This window comes from Saccopteryx bilineata, chromosome 2, assembly GCF_036850765.1.
Source record: "Saccopteryx bilineata isolate mSacBil1 chromosome 2, mSacBil1_pri_phased_curated, whole genome shotgun sequence".
NCBI lineage: Eukaryota > Metazoa > Chordata > Mammalia > Chiroptera > Emballonuridae > Saccopteryx > Saccopteryx bilineata.
In genome coordinates this window covers 42,486,479-42,509,986 of record NC_089491.1, presented here as the reverse complement: position 1 = coordinate 42,509,986, position 23,508 = coordinate 42,486,479, and the positions used below count along the sequence as shown (strand labels likewise).

General features: G+C 38.4%; 1 protein-coding gene across 4 annotated transcripts in view; it reads right to left on the bottom strand.

Annotated features, from left to right (window-relative positions):
• Positions 1-23,508, bottom strand: part of AGTPBP1 (ATP/GTP binding carboxypeptidase 1) — a 163,152-nt gene that overhangs the window by 129,270 nt on the left and 10,374 nt on the right. For all 4 annotated transcript variants that reach the window (XM_066256967.1, XM_066256969.1, XM_066256968.1 and 1 more), the window contains exon 2: positions 8,390-8,454. In XM_066256967.1, the coding sequence (XP_066113064.1) occupies positions 8,390-8,421 (32 nt within the window). In that variant the 5' untranslated portion in view covers positions 8,422-8,454. The remainder of the gene's footprint in view (positions 1-8,389; positions 8,455-23,508) is intronic.

Sequence of the window (23,508 nt, the reverse complement as noted above, 5' to 3'; positions counted from 1 at the left end):
CTAAGACTAACCTTCAGACATTCCATTCATAATATTTTATAGTGAGAAAATCATGAAATTAAAAACAATTAATTTTTTAATATAAACATGTTATATCAAGTTAACTTTCAAATGTATATTTTAAAAACATTATCACTCAAATATGGGTTTACTGCAGTGGGTCTCCTATTGCTTTGGATTTCTTGGATATTACAAGTCCCAATGGACTATAGAGATGATCTTTGCAACAAATAATTTCCCAAGCAAATGCAAGGGCTCTAAGACCTATCTTCACATTATAAATAAGTTTCATTACCATTTTTACCATAAAATGTAAACCTACTGTATAACATAAAGATGCCCTTGTAGATAAGGTAAAAGTATCTGACAGCAAAATACTCATAAAAATATTAGTACTAAAGTTTTAGAATTAAACAGGATGCAGAGAAATTAAGATTTAATTTCAAACAACATGGCTTTATTTCCAAAATCCAATTATCTTTCAGAAATGTGTTTCTCATTCATAATAATTATTTTTAATTTCCTTTCTTCTTTGTTTACTTTTATTTTTGCTTTAGTCACATTTTTACTGTTTCTCTGAAAATACTTGAACACACAACTTTATTCTCCACCATAAATCAAAGGACATAAAAAGCAAAAATTTCATTATCATTCTTTTGTAGAAATAGTTAAATATCTAAATGTGTAAAGAAAACAGTATTCTAACTGGAAGAAAACAATGACTACTTCTCTGACCACCTCTTACACAATAATTAAACAGAATAACTTCCAGCTCAATATTACCAGCTGACTTGTTAAAAACAATCAGTAAAGGCCCTGGCTGGTTGGCTCAGCAGTAGAGCGTCGGCCTGGCATGCAGGAATCCGGGTTCGATTCCCAGCCAGGGCACACAGGAGAAGCGCCCATCTGCTTCTCCACCCCTCCCCCTCTCCTTCCTCTCTGTCTCTCTCTTCCCCTCCCGCAGCCGAGGTTCCATTGGAGCAAAGATGGCCCGGGCACTGGGGATGGCTCTGTGGTCTCTGCCTCAGGTGCTAGAATGGCTCTGGATGCAACAGAGCGACGACCCAGAGGGGCAGAACATCGCCCCCTGGTGGGCATGCCAGGTGGATCCCGGTCGGGTGCATGCGGGAGTCTGTCTGACTGCCTCCCCGTTTCCAGCTTTGGAAAAAATGGGAGGAAGAAAAAAAAAAAAACAGTAAAAAGCTTATTAAAATTTTAAACTAAATTTATACCAACATGAGCAATAATTAATCAAGTTACCCTTTAAATTCCTTTACCAAAGTTACTTAAATGGTCATTATTTAATATTCTTTTTTTTTTTTTTTTTTTTTTTCCCCGAAGCTGGAAACGGGGAGAGACAGTCAGACAGACTCCCGCATGCGTCCGACCGGGATCCACCCGGCACACCCACCAGGGGGAGACGCTCTGCCCACCAGGGGGGGATGCTCTGCCCCTCCAGGGCGTCGCTCTATTGCGACCAGAGCCACTCTAGCGCCTGGGGCAGAGGCCAAGGAGCCATCCCCAGCGCCCAGGCCATCTTTGCTCCAATGGAGCCTCGGCTGCAGGAGGGGAAGAGAGAGACAGAGAGGAAGGAGAGGGGAAGGGGTGGAGAAGCAGATGGGCGCTTCTCCTGTGTGCCCTGGCCGGGAATCAAACCCGGGACCCCTTGCACGCCAGGCCGACGCTCTACCACTGAGCCAACCAGCCAGGGCCTTATTCATTATTTTTTGTAACTTTTCTAGTCATGTTCTACTGGGATTTTAGATGTTTGTGGCTGACTGCTAACTGCTAACTTTACCCCCCCCCCCATCTGCTCTATCTTTCCCAGCAACAAGAGTTTTAGCCAGATACATGGCTACCCTCGTAAAAACACACTTCTCAGCCTCATTTTTCGCTTACTATAGAGTTAATACTGTAGGCCAGGTCAGAAGGCCTTAATTTTAGGGGGAAACTCATACTACCTTTGTGCTCTTAAAAAGTATTAAAGATTCCCAAAAAGCTATTATTTTTATGGAATATAATAGGAATAAATCTGACATTGATATCTACCTACTGCTGGAAAAATTAAAGATCATAAATACAAGAGATATACTGTGTTCAAGGGTAAGAAGACTCAACATTAAGATGTCAATTGTCCCCAAACTGATCTACAGAATTAAGGCAATCCCAATCAAAATCCAAGCAAGCTACTGCATAGAAATTGTCAAACTGATGCAAAATTTCTATGGAAATGCAAAGCAACCTAAAATAGGACAAACTTGAAAAAAAAGAGAATGTTGGTGGACCAACACTAATTTCAAGAATCATTTTAAAGCTACAATCAGGGGGCATAACAATACCTGACTTCAAACTCTATTATAGGGCCACGACAATCAAAACAGCATGGTATTGGCAGAAAAATAGACACTCAGACCAATGGAACAGAATAGAAAGTCCAGAAATAAAACCACATATATATAGTCAAATAATTTTTGATAAAGGGGCCAACAACACACAATGGAGAAAAGAAAGCCTCTTCAATAAATGGTGCTGGGAAAACTGGAAAGCCACATGCAAAAGAATGAAACTGGACTACAGTCTCTCCCCCTGTACAAAAATTAACTCAAAATGGATCAAAGATCTAAACATAAGACCTGAAACAATTAAGTACATAGAAGAAGACATAGGTACTCAACTCATGGACCTGGGTTTTAAAGAGCATTTTATGAATTTGACTCCAATGGCAAGAGAAGTGAAGGCAAAAATTAATGAATGGGACTACATCAGACTAAGAAGTTTTTGCTCAGCAAGAGAAACTGATAACAAAATAAACAGAAAGCCAACTAAATGGGAAATGATATTTTCAAACAACAGCTCAGATAAGGGCCTAATATCCAAAATATACAAAGAACTCATAAAACTCAACAACAAACAAACAAACAATCCAATAAAAAAATGGGAAGAGGATATGAATAGACACTTCTCACAGGAAGAAATACAAATGGCCAACAGATATATGAAAAGATGCTCATCTTCTTTAGCTATTAGAGAAATGCAAATCAAAACGGCAATGAGATACCACCTCACACCTGTTCGATTAGCTGTTATTAGCAAGTCAGGTAAAAGCAAATGTTGGAGAGGCTGTGGAGAAAAAGGAACCCTCATACACTGTTGGTGGGAATGTAAAGTAGTACAACCATTATGGAAGAAAGTATGGTGGTTCCTCAAAAAACTGAAAATAGAACTACCTTATGACCCAGCAATCCCTCTACTGGGTATATATCCCCAAAACTCAGAAACATTGATACGTAAAGACACATGCAGCCCCATGTTTATTGCAGCATTGTTCACAGTGGCCAGGACATGGAAACAACCAAAAAGCCCATCAATAGATGACTGGATAAAGAAGATGTGGCACATATACACTATGGAATACTACTCAGCCATAAGAAATGATGACATCGGAACATTTACAGCAAAATGGTGGGATCTTGATAACATGATACGAAGCGAAATAAGTAAATCAGAAAAAAACAGGAACTGTATTATTCCATACGTAGGTGGGACATAATAGTGAAACTAAGAGACATTGATAAGAGTGTGGTGGTTACGGGGGGGAGGGGGGAATGGGAGAGGGATAGGGGGTGGGAGGGGCACAAAGAAAACAAGATAGAAGGTGACAGAGGACAATCTGACTTTGGGTGGTGGGTATGCAACATAATTGAAAGACAAGATAACCTGGACTTGTTATCTTTGAATATATGTATCCTGATTTATTGATGTCACCCCATTAAAAAAATAAAATTATAAAAAAAAAAAAAAAAAAAAAAAAAAAAAGCTACAATCATCAAGGCAGTGAGGTATCAACACAAAGACAGACATCTAGATCAGTGGGACAAAACAGAGTCCAAAAACAGAACCACACATATACAGAAAACTGATTTCTGACAAAAGTACCAGGGCAATTCAACAGAAAAAGGATAGCCATTCAAAAATGCTGTAACAACTGGATAGCCATATACTGAAAAGAACTTCTATCTATACCTTACACCAGGGGTCTCAAACTCAACTCAGCATGTGGGCCGCAGAGCAAGATCACAGCCGTTCGGTGGGCCGCACTAGGTCTACAAAAGGCAACTGTTATGCAACACTTTTCTCACTGCAGTTGAAAACAAAAAAAAATCGGTACAACAAGCACAATCGTACATGCAGTTTACTCAGTGTCACAAAACGACCGGAAACTGTAGTTCGCATCACAACTGCTGTTAACTAAGCTAATATCTAGCTAGGATGCTAGAGAAATGAAAAATACAAGTAGGCCCCTAGGCTTACTTAATTTTATCCAAAATATTTTGAACTTCGTGGATTAGTCTGCGGGCCGCACAAAATTGTTCGGCGGGCCGCATGCAGCCCGCGGGCCGCAAGTTTGAGACCCCTGCCTTACACCATACATAAAGTTTAACTCAGAATGGAGCACAACCATAGCCAGGGAGCTCAGTTGGCTAGAGCACTATCCAATAAACCAAGGTTGCAGGTTCAATTCCTGATCAGGGTACATACAAGAGTCAACCAGCAAATGCCTGGATAAGTGGAAGAAAGAAAAAAATGTTTCTCTCATTCTCCCTCCCTCCTTCCCTGCCTCTTTCTCTAACATTAGTTTTTAAAAAAAAAAAAATGGTGCTGAGCCCTTAATGTTAAAACTATAAGACTTCTAGAAAAAAACATTGGTAAACATGAGTTATACACACATTTTTTAGATACAACTCTAAAAGCATTATCCATAAGAGAACAAATAAACAAAATGACTATCACCTAAATTTTTAAAATTCTGATCATTAGAAGATGGTGTTTACAATATGAAAAGACAAGTCAGAGAAAATGTCTGAAAATCCATTAAAGGACTGTATGTATAATATATATTAAAAACCTTTCTAAAACTCAATAATGAAAACAACTAATTCTCCAATTTTAAAGAGGGAAGAAGATTTGGAAAGACACTTCACTAAATAAGATTTGCTGAAAGCAAATAAATATGTAAAAAAAATGCTCAACATCATTAGTAATTAGGGAAATGCAAGTTAAAATCAGAATGAGATACCAATACATCCCTATCAGAAAGGCTACAATTTTAAAGAAATAACCATAAGAATTTAAAAGGCTAAAAAGAATGACCATACCAAGTGTTGGTAAGAATGTAAAAACCTAGACTTTTCATAAACTGCTGGAATAAAAGACATGTCTTTAGGTTGTTGGCAGTTTTCTAAAAAGAAACACAGGCCTACTATGTTATTCATTTCGATCCTTGGTATTTGGCCAAGAGAAAAGAAAGCATAAGGCCATATATATACTAGTATACAAATGCTCATTACAGCCTTATTTGTAATAGCCAAAACCTGGAAACAACCCAAACGTCCAAAATATGAATAGATAAACTGCAGTGTATCTATCCAACTGAATACTACTTAGAAATAAAAAGTGTGTGTGTGTGTGTGTGTGTGTGTGACCAATGCACTCTACAAGAGATGAATCTCAAAATAACTATGCTAAGTAAAAGAAGCCAGTCACACATCCCTACATCCTACCCTACCCCCCAATTAGACATACTATATAATTCCATTTATAGAGAGTTCCAGAAACACAAACAAATCTGTAGTGAGAGAAAGGAGATCAGTGCCTGCCTGTGAGAAATGGGACGGAAAAGATGGATTACAAAAGGGCACCAGGAAACAAATGAGGAATCTGTTCAGTATTTTGACTGAGAGGATAGTTTCACAGGAAAACAAAGGCCAAACTCACCAAACTATACTCTCTATGTATTATTTGTTGTATATAATTACACCTCAATAAAATTGTTTAGAAAAATTATAGGAGCTTTAATAAGTACTCTCGGTACAGTGGATAAGACAGAAACTAAACAAGAGTGGTCAAAAAGTGTGAAATGAGATGTAGATTGCATTTACAGACTATTTCAAATTTTTTAGCCTTTAAGGGAATCATATAAATTGGGTAGTAAGAAAAGAAGAGAGTCTATAAATATTGGAAAGCCAAGGTCATTTTAAATGGTAAGGAGTAGAGGAGTTAAACATTCAAGACAGAAGAATAAATAATAATTACAAGACCCTGAGAAGGAAGGAGGGAGGTGAAGTCTAGGACAAAGGTGACAGTATTAGTCTTTGACAAGAAAAGAGACAAACTCTGTTGAAGTAAATAACAGGAGGGTAAGCAGAGGATAGAATCAAATCGAGGGGAGCAAGTCAATTTGGTGTAAGAAATATGAGAGAGTGGTGAACACACAATACAATATACAGATGGACCACAGAATTGTACACTTGAAACCTATATATTTTTATTAACTAGTGTCACCCCAATAAATTCAATAAAAAGTAAAATAAATTTTAAAAATGAGGATAACAGATTTGTTATTCTTTATGATTATGATGAGAGAAGGTCATTTGCTGAAGGCACATATTGATGTATCCGTGGATCTCAAAGGTTTGATGGGTATAAGAAAAGAAAGTATAAAATAGTCATTACAAAAATTGGGGAAAATGAACCTTCCATAAAAACACAGAAATAAGATTTCTGGGCTCAGTTCAGGCTGATAATCAATAATTTTTAAGGATATATGCCAAGTTGGTTCATCTTCTATCATCTTCTAACATCATTTAACTGCTTAACAAAGACTTATCCAGGGAAAGGATCCTGTCCAGTACATGTGGCCAAAAAAAAGTGAGATGAAGATATTTCAGGTATTTGTAAGAGTGTAATAATAGACAATCAATTCCATACTAAGTAAAAAGGGAAGAGATAAATGAGAAAAAAATAAGATCCAATAGATTAGAGCTCTGGGTAAGGCAGAACACTTATAATACTACAGACATTTGCGCAAGTGAGCTAGACAGATAAAAAAGATTGTTGCTGGAGAATAAAGAGTCTGAATTAGTACTCAGGAATGAGAATTTTGCTGGTGATATAACATTTAGGGCATGACCATGATGATGGTGAATAAAATTCAGAGAAAAATTCTGCTTGTTGTATCTTACGAGACATGCTTATTTATTTGATTTAAATCATCACTCATTCACATGGTCTTTAAATCTGCCAATCTAATCCATCCAATTATAAGCCTTGTCTAAATTCAGCAAGTATCAATATTCCGTCCACTCCTCCAGATTTACTGAAAAGAAAGTCCATAGTAGAAATGATGCTTTAACTCAGGGGTCAGTTAAATTTTTCTGCAAAGGGACAGATAGTGTATATTTTAGGCACTGCAGGCCACACAGTCTCTGTCACAACTACTCCATTTTGCCATGGTAGTACAAAAGTGATCACACAATATAAATATAAATGAATGAGCATGTTCAAAAAAACTTTATTTAGGCCCTGGCCAGTTGGCTCAGCAGTAGAGCGTCAGTCCAGCATCTGGAAGTCCCGGGTTTGATTCCGGGTCAGGGCACACAGGAGAACCGCCCATCTGCTTCTCCACCCTTCCCCCTCTCCTTTCTGTCTATCTCTCTCTTCCCCTTCCGCAGCCAAGGCTCCACTGGAGCAAAGTTGGCCCGGGTGCTGAGGACGGCTCCATGGCCTCTGCCTCAGGTGCTAGCACTGCTCCGGCTGCAGCGGAGCAATGCCCCAGATAGCCCAAGCATCGCCCCCTGGTGGGCATGCCAGTGGATCCCAGCCTGTCTGCCCCCCCACCCCCGCTTCTCACTTCAGAAAAATAAAAAATAAAAATAAAAAAAACTTTATTTACGTACACTGAAATCTGAATTTCATATAATATTCATGTGTCATAAAATAGTATTCTTTCTGCTTTTACTCCAACCATTTAGAAATGTAAAAACCATTCTTAGCTCACAGGCCATACAAAAACAAGGGGTGGGCTACATCTAGCCCACAGGTCATAGTTTGCTGACTCCAACTTTAACTGAAATTTAAGTATTAATAAAGCAATATAAATACAGTTAGTTGATCCCTGAACGATGCAGGGGTTAAGGGTGCCAATATTTCCCTCATACAGTTGAAAATTCATATATAACTTCTGATTTCCCAAAACCTTAGTTGTCCCTTGGTAGCCACGAAAGATAGGTACCAGACTACCTCCCTCCCCATGGAGACCAAAACCTGCAGAAGCTCAAATCCCCTATATAAAATGGCACAGGATCAATGCATGCAGTCGGTCCTCCACATCCACAGAAAAACCAACTGTGGACTGAAAACAGCACAGGCATTTATTTTTAAAAATCCGTAGATAGGTGGGCCCATGCAGTTCAAACCCATGTTGTTCAAAGGTCAAACTGTGTAACGTATTATTTAAACATAAATAATATTTTTTAAGTAATGAGTTTAAAATAACTGATTTATGTATTATTTTTATAATTTGTACATATAGATATTTAGATTACAGTACCTTTTCTCTGATACTACTTTTAACTTGCTCATTTTGAGTTACTTCATTTCACCATTGCAGAGAATCTGAAAAAAAAAGTTAAACATAATTCTTTTCTACGCATTAGATATCATAAAAGTCATATGGTTTAACGTCTAATATCTCAGTGGTCACTACTTGACTCTTTTTAATCACCTTGTAAAGAAAGCAATTAATTTAAGTATGTCTATTGTTTATTATCTCTCCACTAGAATTAAAGCTCCATGAGGGCAGAAATCTTTGTTTTGTTCACTATATGCCTAGATATAGTGAACAGTACCATCTAGAACAGTGAGAGCACATTGCAGATGCTAAATAAATCTTTGAGCAAACAAATGCTTTAAACACATATTTTGAGAAAATCTTTAATGCACATATGAGCAAGAAGGTCTTCATTTTAAAAATTCAACAATATGATAGACATGGCATTCTAGCACAAAATATCTACCCCCATTTCCCAATACTGTGTCCCCCTACACCACAGGTGGCTTAGAACCTCAAAAGAAAAAGCATTTCTCAAACTCCCCTGCAGTTAGGGTTCCAGGTGTGACTTAAATCCACCAATCTCAATCTCAATCTTATCATTTATGAGAGAGTGAGAAGACTGAAAGTCCGGCAAAGGCCTCTTGATTCCACAGGTCAGCACAGACACAGGCATGTTTAGTTCTTCCACAGCCATGCGTGCAGGGGTCCCAGACTATCCAGCCTAGTCCAGGGTTTTTCAACATGGAATCCAAAAGCTGTTGCTGAAATTCTTTGAGAGCTCACAATTAGGAGGAAATTTTTTTAATTTCTGTGCACCAAGCAATGATGACATTCACGGTAACTAGTGATTTTGCTAGAAATTAGCCGTCTGTGATAGTGCACAGTAAGACCGTGTTCATTTGGTTAGTCGGCCCTGATATTTGGAGGATTCATGGCACAGGGGAAGGATGGTAAGCTCATGAACATTAGTCTCTCCCTCTCGAATTATCTCCCCAACCTCCTCTTATGCCTGATAGAAGCAAACAAGCTTTATGAATGTAATCAATAACTGGAGGGGAATTTTAATTTTTATTAAAAAAGAAATGTTTACACACAGTTGCCCCGATTCCTAATGCTTTATTATTAGTGTAAATGTTCTAAAAAAAACTTGGACTGACTATATTACAAGAAACCAATACTACCTGACCAGGCGGTGGCGCAGTGGATAGAGCGTCAGATTGGGATGAGGAGGACCCAGGTTCAAGACCTTGAGATCGCCAGCTTGAGCGCAGGCTTATCTGGTTTGAGCAATGCTCACCAGCTTGGACCAAAGGTCGCTGGCTCGAGCAAGGGGTTACTCGGTCTGCTGAAGGCCCATGGTCAAGGCATATATGAGAAAGCTATCAATGAACAACTAAGGTGTCGCAACGAAAAACTGATGATTGATGCTTCTCATCTCTCTCCGTTCCCGTCTGTCTGACCCTGTCTATCCCTCTCTGTGACTTTCTCTTCTCTGTAAAAAAAAAAAAAAAAAAAGAAACCAACACTGTGAAATTGTGTGGTTTCCTCATTTAGTTATTTGTTATGCCCTTATTTTTTTTAATTTATTTATTCATTTTAGAGAGAGAGAGAAAGTGGGGAGGAGCAGGAAGCATCAACGCTCATATGTGCCTTGACCAAGCAAGCCTAGGGTTTTGAACCGGCAACATCAGCATTCCAGGTCGACGCTTTATCCACTGCGCCACCATGGGTCAAGCCAAGCCCTTATTTTTTAATATTAACATTTGTGTTTTACAAATATGCTGGATAATCAAATGTGGCAATTTCTGAGGATGAGAAGCAAGAGAAGGGCCAGTGAGTGGACAATTCTGATATGATCAGTATTTTATGAGTCATTTCACTAAACTAGTGCAACAAAAGATACACACAAAACCCCATCATGACAATGAAAACTACTTAGCAATGGATTTACAGGTAAACTGTTCATTCTTGTTGTCCTATTCCAACTTGCGTTGTCTGTGGAAAACAACTTTTTTTTTTTTTTTTTTTTTTTTTTTTATAATTTTATTTTTTAAATGGGGTGACATCAATAAATCAGGATACATATATTCAAAGATAACAAGTCCAGGTTATCTTGTCTTTCAATTATGTTGCATACCCACCACCCAAAGTCAGATTGTCCTCTGTCACCTTCTATCTTGTTTTCTTTGTGCCCCTCCCACCCCCTATCCCTCTCCCATTCCCCCCTCCCCCCCGTAACCACCACACTCTTATCAATGTCTCTTAGTTTCACTATTATGTCCCACCTACGTATGGAATTATACAGTTCCTGTTTTTTTCTGATTTACTTATTTCGCTTCGTATCATGTTATCAAGATCCCACCATTTTGCTGTAAATGTTCCGATGTCATCATTTCTTATGGCTGAGTAGTATTCCATAGTGTATATGTGCCACATCTTCTTTATCCAGTCATCTATTGATGGGCTTTTTGGTTGTTTCCATGTCCTGGCCACTGTGAACAATGCTGCAATAAACATGGGGCTGCATGTGTCTTTACGTATCAATGTTTCTGAGTTTTGGGGATATATACCCAGTAGAGGGATTGCTGGGTCATAAGGTAGTTCTATTTTCAGTTTTTTGAGGAACCACCATACTTTCTTCCATAATGGTTGTACTACTTTACATTCCCACCAACAGTGTATGAGGGTTCCTTTTTCTCCACAACCTCTCCAACATTTGCTATTACCTGACTTGCTAATAACAGCTAATCGAACAGGTGTGAGGTGGTATCTCATTGCCGTTTTGATTTGCATTTCTCTAATAGCTAAAGAAGATGAGCATCTTTTCATATATCTGTTGGCCATTTGTATTTCTTCCTGTGAGAAGTGTCTATTCATATCCTCTTCCCATTTTTTTATTGGATTGTTTGTTTGTTTGTTGTTGAGTTTTATGAGTTCTTTGTATATTTTGGATATTAGGCCCTTATCTGAGCTGTTGTTTGAAAATATCATTTCCCATTTAGTTGGCTTTCTGTTTATTTTGTTATCAGTTTCTCTTGCTGAGCAAAAACTTCTTAGTCTGATGTAGTCCCATTCATCAATTTTTGCCTTCACTTCTCTTGCCATTGGAGTCAAATTCATAAAATGCTCTTTAAAACCCAGGTCCATGAGTTGAGTACCTATGTCTTCTTCTATGTACTTTATTGTTTCAGGTCTTATGTTTAGATCTTTGATCCATTTTGAGTTAATTTTTGTACAGGGGGAGAGACTGTAGTCCAGTTTCATTCTTTTGCATGTGGCTTTCCAGTTTTCCCAGCACCATTTATTGAAGAGGCTTTCTTTTCTCCATTGTGTGTTGTTGGCCCCTTTATCAAAAATTATTTGACTATATATATGTGGTTTTATTTCTGGACTTTCTATTCTGTTCCATTGGTCTGAGTGTCTATTTTTCTGCCAATACCATGCTGTTTTGATTGTCGTGGCCCTATAATAGAGTTTGAAGTCAGGTATTGTTATGCCCCCAGCTTCATTCTTTTTCTTTAGGATTGCTTTGGCTATTCGGGGTTTTTTATAGTTCCATATAAATCTGATGATTTTTTGCTCTATTTCTTTAAAAAATGTCATTGGAATTTTGATGGGAATTGCATTAAATTTGTATATTGCTTTGGGTAATATAGCCATCTTGATTATATTTATTCTTCCTAGCCAAGAACAAGGTATATTCTTCCATCTCATTATATCTTTTTCGATTTCCCTTAACAATGGTTTATAGTTTTCATTATATAAGTCCTTTACATTCTTTGTTATGTTTATTCCTAAGTATTTTATTTTTTTTGTGGCAATCGTGAAGGGGATTATTCTTTTGAGTTCCTTCTCAGTTGTTTCATTGTTGGCATATAGAAAGGCTATTGACTTCTGTATGTTAATTTTGTATCCTGCGACCTTACTGTATTGGCTTATTGTTTCTAGTAGTCTTTTTGTGGATTCTTTGGGGTTTTCGATGTATAGGATCATATCATCTGCAAAAAGTGATACCTTTACTTCTTCTTTTCCGATATGGATGCCTTTTATTTCTTTGTCTTGTCTGATTGCTCTGGCTAGAACCTCTAGTACCACATTAAATAAGAGTGGAGAGAGTGGACAACCCTGTCTTGTTCCTGATTTAAGGGGGAAAGCCTTCAGTTTAGTGCCATTTAATATGATGTTAGCTGATGGTTTATCATATATGGCCTTTATCATGTTGAGATATTTTCCTTCTATACCCATTTTGTTGAGAGTCTTAAACATAAAATTGTGTTGTATTTTATCGAAAGCCTTTTCTGCGTCTATTGATAAGATCATGTGGTTTTTGTTCTTTGTTTTGTTGATATGGTGTATTACATTAACCGTTTTACGTATGTTGAACCATCCTTGAGATTCTGGGATGAATCCCACTTGATCATGATGTATTATTTTTTTAATATGTTGTTGTATTCGATTTGCTAGTATTTTGTTTAGTATTTTAGCATCTGTATTCATTAGAGATATTGGTCTGTAGTTTTCTTTTTTTGTACCATCCTTGCCTGGTTTTGGTATGAGGGTTATGTTGGCCTCATAAAATGTGTTTGGAAGTATTGCTTCTTCTTCAATTTTTTGGAAGACTTTGAGTAGAATAGGAACCAAGTCTTCTTTGAATGTTTGATAAAATTCGCTGGTATAGCCGTCAGGGCCTGGACTTTTATTTTTGGGGAGGTTTTTAATGGTTTTTTCTATTTCTTCTCTACTGATAGGTCTGTTTAGGCTTTCTGCTTCTTCTTGACTCAGTCTAGGAAGGTTGTATTGTTCTAGGAATTTATCCATTTCTTCTAGGTTGTTGAATTTAGTGGCATAAAGTTTTTCATAGTATTCTACAATAATTCTTTGTATATCTACGGTGTCCGTGGTGATTTCTCCTCTTTCATTTTGGATTTTGTTTATATGAGTTCTTTCTCTTTTTTCCTTGGTAAGTCTTGCCAAGGGTTTGTCAATTTTGTTGATCTTTTCAAAGAACCAGCTCCTTGTTCTATTAATTTTTTCTATAGTTTTTCTGTTCTCTAATTCATTTATTTCTGCTCTGATTTTTATTATCTCCTTTCTTCGGCTGGTTTTGGGTTGTCTTTGTTCTTCTTTTTCTAGTTCCTTAAGGTGGGAAGTTAAGTGGTTCACTTGGGCTCTCTCTTGTTTGTTCATATATGCCTGAAGCGATATGAACTTCCCTCTTATCACTGCTTTTGCTGCATCCCATAGATTCTGATATGTCGTATTATCATTTTCATTAGTCTGTATATATCTTTTGATCTCTGCACTTATTTCTTCTTTGACCCATTCATTTTTTAAAAGTATGTTGTTTAGTTTCCACATTTTTGTGGGATTTTTTTCCTCTTTTTTGCAGTTGAATTCTAGTTTCAAGGCTTTATGATCAGAAAATATGCTTGGTACAACTTCAATTTTTCTGAATTTGCTGATATTGTTTTTGTGGCCCAACATATGGTCAATTCTTGAGAATGATCCATGTACACTGGAGAAAAATGTATACTCAGTCACTTTGGGATGAAATGTCCTGTAGATGTCTATCATATCCAGGTGCTCTAGTGTTTTGTTTAAGGCCACTATGTCTTTGTTGATTCTCTGTTTGGATGACCGATCTAGAGCCGTCAGCGGTGTATTGAGGTCTCCAAGTATGATTGTATTTTTGTCAGTTTTTGTTTTAAGATCAATAAGTAGCTGTCTTATATATTTTGGTGCTCCTTGGTTTGGTGCATATATATTAAGAATTGTTATGTCTTCTTGATTCAGTGTCCCCTTAGCCATTATGAAATGGCCATTTTTGTCTCTAAGTACTTTTCCTGTCTTGTAGTCAGCATTATCCGATATGAGTATTGCTACACCTGCTTTTTTTTGGATGTTATTTGCTTGGAGTATTGTTTTCCAGCCTTTCACTTTGAATTTGTTTTTATCCTTGTTACTTAGATGAGTTTCCTGTAGGCAGCATACAGTTGGATTTTCTTTTTTAATCCATTCTGCTACTCTGTGCCTTTTTATTGGTGAGTTTAATCCGTTTACATTTAGTGTAATTATTGATACTTGTGAGTTCCCTATTGCCATTTTATATCTTGCTTTCTGTTAGTTTTGTGTCTTGTTTGATCCTTCTCTTTCGTTTTTCTATCTTTTGTTTTTATTTGGTTGTATTCCATACATCTTTCCTCTGTTGCTATCTTTTTTATCTCATGTGCTTCTGTGGTGGTTTTTTCAATGGTGGTTACCTTTGAGTAATGAAAAGGGTCCCTACCCTGTTCATTGTAGCGAACTATTTGGTGAGTATGTTTGCACTCCATCGTCCTTTGCTACTGTTAATCTCCGTCTTCTCCCCCTCTTTCTTTTTGTTGTTGTCACAGTTTAAATTTGGTTTTATTGTGTTCTTCTTGGAGCTTTCACTTGTGGCTCTGTTTTTTTTTGTTCTTTGTATCTGATTGGAGAACCCCCTTTAGTAATTCCTGGAGTGGGGGTTTTCTGATGATAAATTCCCTCATCTTTTCTGTATCTGTGAATGTTTTTATTTCTCCTTCGTATTTGAAGGATAGCTTTGATGGGTATAGTATTCGTGGCTGAAAGTTCCTCTCTTTCAGGACTTTAAATATTGGGGTCCACTCTCTTCTAGCTTGTAGAGTTTCTGCTGAGAAATCTGATGATAATCTAATGGGCCTTCCTTTATATGTTGTATTCTTCTTTTCCCTGGCTGCCTTGAGAATTTTTTCTTTGCTGTTGGTTTGTGTCAATTTCATTATGATATGCCTTGGAGTAGGTTTGTTGGGGTTAAGAAAACTTGGAGTTCTGTTTGCTTCTTGAACTTGAGGCTTTAGTTCTTTCCACAGGCTTGGGAAGTTCTCATCAATTATTTGTTTAAGTATGTTCTCCATTCCATTTTCTCTCTCTTCTCCCTCTGATATACCTATTATTCTTATGTTATTCTTTTTGATGGAGTCAGATAATTCTTGTAGGGCTATCTCATTTTTTTTAATTTTTGAGTCTCTTTCTTCTTCTCTCTGTTGTGCCTCAAGTTGCTTGTCTTCTATTTCACTAATCCTCTCTTCTATCTGACCTGTTCTATTAGCTAAGCTTGTTACTTCGTTTTTCAGCTCGTGAATTGAGTTTTTCATCTCTGTTTGATTTGTTTTTATAGTTTCAATTTCCTTGGACATATATTCTTTGTGTTCATGGAGTTGTTTTCTGATCTCCCTATATTGCCTTTCTGTGTTTTCTTGTATATCTCGGAGGATTTTTAGGATTTCTATCTTGAATTCTCTGTCATTTAGCTCCAAGGTTTCCAATATATTAAATTTTTTCTCCATAGATTTTTCCTCATCTAGCTGTGTTACCTCTCTTTCTTTTGTATCCATGATATTCGATTTTCTCTTTCTTAATGGCATCTGAGGGTGGTTTTGTTGATAGTATTAATGAGATTTAATAAAGAATAAAAAGTTAAAAAAAATAAAAAAATAACAAATCGAAAAGAGTTGTTTTTTTTAAAAAAAAATTAATAATGAAATAAAGAAAAAGAAAATAAAATAAAAATTTTTTTAAAAAAGGAAATTATTCCCCCCCTCTTTTTTTCCTCTCCACTCCTCTCCCCTCTTTCTTGAGAAAATCTTGTGGTGGACTGTGAGTTATAACAAACAATGCCTGTGATGGAGGGCCTGAATTGGGGAAAAGTAATAAAGGGGCAAAAAAGAGAGAAAGAAAAAAAAAAAAAAAAAAAAGGAAAAAGAAAAAAGAAAAAAAAAAAAGAGCGTATGGACCCACAAAAAGCAAATAAGGAAAAAATTTGGGTCAAGAATAAAATGATTTGCTTTTAGGTGTTGGTTTTCTAAGAGTTATGATGAGAGGAATAAGAGGAAAATGGAAAAATGGGGGGACAAATTAAAAACTTACTATTGTATTTAGTGGAACAAGAACTAGATAATATGGAGAGCCAGGGATGGGAGCACTGCTAGTGAGTTAAAAAGGTGAAGTAAAAACCCCCCAAAATGCCACAAACATAGGTTTGAGTCCCAGATAAGATAATTTGTTTGTTATTGAGGTTTGAATGAGAGGAGATGTAAAGGAGAAAGGAAGAAACTAATATAGAGGGAGAAAAGAAAGAGAGAGAGAGAAAAAAAGAGGGAACCACTAAAAGAAGAAAAAAGAAAGGAGAGAGAGAGAGAGAGTTAAGGGTTTTGGAGTGCAACCCTCATAGAGAGAAAGGAAGAGAAGAGAAATGATAATGGGAGATGTAACACTTATGGGTAGTGTAGTTCAAGGAGAGGAGAGAGTAAGACCGGTAGAGAGTTAATCGGCCAAATTGGAGGAGGAAAAAAAAGTCTCAAGAATGAAGATAAGAGAAACAAACGAACAAATATAATAAAATGGGATAGGTTATAAAGTCTGCAGATTATTCTTGATTTTGAGAGGTTATCTTCTTGCTTTTTCTTTTCTCTCCCTCTTCCTGGTCGGTGACTCTGTACCCCGGGTTCTGCCCCTTTGGCATGCTCAGGTAGAGGTTTGCAGTTGATAAGTCTCTATGGCAATGTCATGTATTGTGCTTTATTCTCGTTGGGAGTCGAGGCTCATTAGCATTTCTAGGCTCCGACAGTGAGAGAGTCCGTGTTCCTGGAGCCTTTCTCCTAGTCTTTCCTTCCTCAATTAGTAGCCTGATAGTCCAGGTATGGGGTTGCTGCTGCCTCTGCCTGGATAGTAAGAGGCTCAAATTGCTGGCAACTCCCCACTCTATTTCCACTCAGCACAGGGCTCTGGGTAAGGCTCAGTCAGTCAGAGCTGCTAGCATAATCAGGCGGGCTTTCCGCCCACTCAAGACCTCTGGCTCTGCCACTCTATCCAGTAACACAAGCGGGCGCCCACTTCTGGGGGGCGCTTGGAGGAAACTCTCACTCACTGTCTGCAACCAGGATATCCGGCCAGCAGTCTCACGCTCTGAGTGAAACCCCCAACCGCAGGGAAAAGTTGCAGCGTTGGAATTGAGTCTCGCTCCGTCCCCGTGTGCGGCTTTTGCAAGGCGCTGGGGCGGCCCGAGATTCCGCTTTGGCCCACACAAAGGCCCCTGACTCTGCCCCTCTCTGCGATAACACGGGCGCGCACTGCCGAGGCACTCGGAGGAATCGCTCACTCCTTATCTGCGCGCGCAAACCAGGATATGAGGCCTGCCGCAGTTCCCTCTGAGTGAAACAGCCTCCAGCACGGAAAATCTCCACCGTTGGGATTAGTTCTCACTCCCTCCCGTGCGTGGCTTTCCCAGGGCGCTGGGGCTGCCCAGAGACTCTGCCCTCAGCCCACAGAAAGGCCTCTGACCCTGCCTCTCCGTGGGGCAACACGGGCACCCACTTCCGCGGCTTAGGAAGAAATCTCTCTTCCACTAACTGCGCACCGACCAGGAGACCGGGTAAAATGGCCGCTCCGCTTGTCTTTCTTTGTTTGGGTTTGGCGCGAGTGTTAGCTTGTATTGCCCGGGTTGCCACAGGATCAGATTTTCCTCGGCTTGGATCTCTGAGCCACAGCCTGGTTCGGCCGTTTTTGCTGTGGCGGCCTGGATCTATTCACCCCCTTTGCCCGCCTCAGTTTCTATATTCACAGTTACCAGAGAAAGCCGCCCTGTTTAGGTTAGTGAGGAAGGCGGAGCATTTCTTACTCCCTATTTCCTTCGGGGTTTGGTTATATATTTAGCCAATTTTTCACTCAATCATACCTTTGGGTGTACTGCGAAGAATCTGGAAGCTCCAAGTATAGGTTTTTCTGTTTCTGGTTGAAGATCTTGTTGAGTTTTGGGGGAGATTTATCGGTATCGCTTCCTACTCCGCCATTACTCTGACGTCCCAAAAAAAAAATCGAAAACAACTTTCTAAATGCAGCAAAGACTCAAGCAATATTCAAAGGACACTAAACTACAAATTATAGTCATCTGACAAATTAAAGGTACTACTGGAACCCCAAAACAAATATAATAAAGTCTTTATTAAAAAAAGAAAAACACATACAATGAAAAGGCTGAGGTAGCAATTTACATAGTAGCAAATGAGGCAAGAATGCATAATTATGCTGAGTAAAATACCTATGGGAGATCTAGTAGGAGAAATTTTTAAAGTTGTGCAGTGCAGTAACAGTAAGGTAAGTCAACATACTGACATTTAACATGATGTGAGATACCTATGTAATAAACAGAAAAACAAGTTTCTATTCAGACTGATGAATCTAGACTTCAACTGTAATAAGATTATATTCTATATATAAAGTATTTATAAATATTCTAAGATTTGAAAATAGTAGAATCAAGAAAACATTTTTTCTACAGAATACGGCCCACAGCTAGCAAAAAACAAAAACAAAAAAAAAAAAACACACCAAAATATTTAATATTCTATCCTCCTCTGTGGAAACAACAGGTCTGTTTGGAGGAACTACGTTGGCACCTGTATTGATGATGTACCTAACATCAGTAGCCAGCTCCATGTGAACATCTTCCACTCGTATTTTTTTTTCTTTTTTTCTTTTTTTTTTCTTTTTTTGTATTTTTCTGAAGTTGGAAACAGGGAGGCAGTCAGACAGACTCCCGCATGCACCCGACTGGGATTCACCCGGCATGCCCACCAGGGGGCGATGCTCTGCTCATCTGGGGCGTTGCTCTGTTGCAACCAGGGCCATTCTAGCACCTGAGGCAGAGGCCATGGAGCCATCCTCAGCGCCCAGGCCAACTTTGCTCCAATGGAGCCTGGGCTGTGGGAGGGGAAGAGAGAGACAGAGAGGAAGGAGAGGGGGAGCGGTGGAAAAGCAGATAGGCGCTTCTCCTGTGTGCCCTGGCCGGGAATCGAACCCGGGACTCCTGCACGCCAGGCCAACACTCTACCACTGAGTCAACCAGCCAGGGCCACTCTTGTTTTTTTTAATTAAATAAAAAAATTAATTTAATTTAATTTAAAAATACCTGACTTCACATCACAATGTTTTTCATAAAGAGCTAAGTGTCAAAAGTTCTGGGAGAAAAAATGAAAAAAGTTCTATGTAAAGCTATAAAAATGATTAACTTTATTAAACAAAAACCTGTACATTCAAAAATGTTTAAAGAACTATTGTATGTGGAAACCTAGACAAAGAGCAGATAAAATTCCTGCTACATTCTCTATCAAAAGAGCAATAGCAATCATTACTCAAGCACTATATTATAAGACCCAAAGTTTCAAGTACTGGCCTGACAGCTTTGAGCTTCACAAGGCCCCAAAGGCCAAATGGGAGTCCTCCCACTCTTGCCATTCATGCCACATATCCAGTGGGGAAAGCTCCTCACCCAGCTAGTTCCACGATCAGCCAAACCAGTTGTACTACCTTCAGCCCAAAACTAACTAATTTCAGTCCCCGGCCACCTCTCCGAATTATGCAAACAAACTAATCACAAACTCCCATAGTGAAGCGGTAGGAGGCTTACTTCATCCTTTTGTTACTACAAAGCAGGGGTCGGGAGCCTTTTTGGTTGAGAGACATGAACGTCACATATTTTAAAACGTAATTCCATGAGAGCCATACAATGACCCGTGTACATTACGCATTATCCAATAAAAATTTGGTGTTGTCCTGGAGGACAGCTGTGATTGGCTCCAGCCACCCGCAACCATGAACATGAGCGGTAGGAAATGAATGGATTGTAATACATGAGAATGTTTTATATTTTTAACATTATTTTTTTATTAAAGATTTGTCTGTGAGCCAGATACAGCCATCAAAAGAGCCACCTCTTCTCGCAAGCCATAGGTTCCAGACCCCTGCTACAAAGCCTGTCTTTCACAGACCCCTTGGCTAGTTCACTGTATTCCCTAGGGCCACCCCAGGTATGCAGTATCTTCCTCTCCCAGGTTGTGAGTATATATGACCAACAAATTGCTGTAATCTCATCTGACCAGTGTCAGGTAGTGCCATTTCATACCACTTAGAACAGAAGATCCCTACTTCACCAATGGATTGAACTGGAGATGATAAAAACAATTATATCCAAACTTTCTATTCAAACTAAGATCACAGCTGTAGATGTTACCATATCTATGGAAGAGTTCCCTGAGACCCAAAAATTATTTTATGGATCCTCCAGTGTGTAAAGATTGAGAAAGGCTAGTCTAGTCTCTTGTAGGCAGGGCTGATGCAGACCATAACAGGTCCTGGTCCAGTGTACTTCTACAGCTGGTAGGTATAGAAAAAAATTCCTGACCACAACAGCTTTCTGATTTTTAATATAGGAGTGTGGACCTAGCAATGAAGATCTAGGCGCAATCTCACAATTACACAGGAGGCCTGGTAATCATAAAAGAAAGAATACCTCTCTTGGTTTCTCAGTTCTGTGCAGAGGTTTGGAGGTTGTTCCTTGAAGCTCAACCTAGAGTGTCTTTCTTTTGATCTCCAAAAAATTCTGTAAACCACTTAATGCCCATGCCAGACATTAATTTATTGCCTGTCACCTCCAAAATCACTTTTTGCCTGTTCTGTGAAAATGGATTTATGCCCTTAAAATATTCACTTCCTTGTCAGCTGGCATAATACTAAGCTTTGTCAAGAGGGCACTGGAAAGACGTTGCAGAGGAAAGAACTTTGCTTCTGGGTCCAGCGTGCTCACGAGGCTGCAGCAAACAAGGAGTGTCCAGGACCCCGTCCTGCAACAAGGATGGCTTCTCCAGCAACCGGTGCCTGCACGCGTGCAGCCTCTCCAACAGGAGCCCAGGCAGCACTGAAGCACAGTGACTCCGGTGAGACAGCTCACCATGAACAGCTTTCCCTGGCAGCCTAGATGGTAGATATCAGCAAACTGGCCACCGGAGCTGCTTGCCTTGACCTTGCCCTTTTCCAGCAAGGTACAGATCTCAGTGGGGGAGGGAGCCACACTCTACTTCAGCCCTCAAAGTAGTAACTACTCTTTATATCGGCTAGTCCTATACTCCTTAGAGTTTTCTTTTTCTTTTTGTTTTTTCTGAGTTATCTTTATTCTGCTGGCAAAATCCCTCATTGTTCCAACCACATTATAGTCAACAGTTCTTCATATAACTCTCCCTATTAAATGGCTGTGTGGTTTCTATATCTTGAATGGACCAGATTGATACATCCCAACAATTCTCTCAGCCATTGAGTATGGAAGAGTAAAATAAACCCTCTCTGCTTAAGGTATCTATAGTAGTCACTGTTTTCTTCTTCAATAAAGAATTTTGTGGAAGATGCCCTGACCAGGTGGCTCAGTGGATAAAGTGTTGTCCCCACGTGCCGAGGTTATGGGTTTGACCCCTGGTCAGGGCACAAGAAGCAATCAATGAGTACACAACAAAATGGAACAACTAAGTGGAACAGCGAGTTGATATCTCTTTCTCTCTCTCTCCTTTCCTCTCTCCCAAATCAATGGGAAAATCTTTTTTTAAAATGTTGTGGAGAAAAATCACATAATATCCTGAGAGATTAGATAAATCTCTGACATCATCTTGTCAGGAAGTGACACTAATCACGCACGGCCAGGGATAAGAATGGCTACTAAGGATTACAATTCTAGGTCGGTCTATTAAATACTTTAATTGTAATATTAATTCCATCTTAGGCTATTATCATTCCTATTATGCCTAACCACTATTTGAAAACTTAGTCTACAGTGAGATACTCCTTCATACCCACTAAAATGGGTATGATAAATAATAAACAATTAAGGTAATAATAAATGTTAGCAAGAATGTGAACAAACTAGAGCCCTCATGAATTGTTGATGGGAATGTAAAATAGCACAGCTAAAATGGAAACAGTCTAGCAGTGCCTGTAAAGGCTAAACATAAAGTGTCCATATGATTCAGCTATTCCATTTCTAGGAATATACTCCCCCCAAAAATGAAAACCTATACCCACAGAAAACTTGTATAGAAATGTTCATAGCTCCTTTATTCATAATAACCGAAATGTGGAAACCCAAATGCCCATCAATGAATAAATGGATAAATAAAATGTGGCATATCCATATAACGGAATATTATTCAGTGATAAAAAAAAAAAGTACTGATATGTGACCTAGATGAAACTTAAAAATATTATGTTAAGTGGAAAAAGCAAGTCATGAAAAACCACATCATTATATGATCCCATTTATATGAAATATCCAGAATAAGTAAATGTATAGACAGAATAATGGTTATCCAGGACTAGGAGAGATGCAGATGGGGGTGGGAGGAGAGGTCTTAAAGGGTGTGGGGTTTCTTTTTAAGGTAATCAAAATGTCCTGAAATTGACTGTGGTGATGGCTACACAACTCTGTGAATCTACTAAAAGCCACTGAATAGCACACTTTTGATGGGAAAATTGTATGGTGAGTTATATCTCAACAAAATAGCACAAAAAGGTTTTTTTGTTTAAAAAGAAAGTTAGCCCCTACAAGAACTTTCATAATACAACCATTTCTAAATTAGGGTTAGGAATTACGTTCTCTGTACCTCAATGCCTACTTTCCATGATAAAATACTATATACTTTTGCACAAAAGCAAAACTACTGACTCACCTGGGTCTTTGGGAGATGTATTCTGAGTTTTTTATCCAATAGAAGTTTAAAAAAAAAAAAAAGCTCCATTAACAATCTATGCAGTCATCTGAAAACCCACAGTATACATAGCCCAAAATTGGGGGATAAGTCTGCATGAGTTAGTTGACTTTTATATTGATATATTTAAAGATGGCTTGTACTAAAATTATATGTGGGAATTTGACTTTAGCAGAAAACCATATAGTAAAATCAACTTTGTCAAGCTACCCTATCATATATAAGGAAAAGCAGCAATTTTTAATAGTCTAGCTCAAGAAAAGTACAAAATTTTAGATCTTCTGAATTTTTAAGATTTTCCTCAACCAGAATTAGTTCCAGAGCCCTGGAAATCTAGAACACCGAAACACTAATCCTCACTAACTCAAGCCTGAAATCAAGACCATTAGCCAAGTAAATAGCGTGCACACACACCAGGAATTTCATACACGTAAGCTGTCCTAATTTTCATTCCACAAACAATCCACAGAAGAAATTCACTTCAAATGTACATGGTTTTAAATTCATTACAAGTCAAACTGTTAAAAAAAA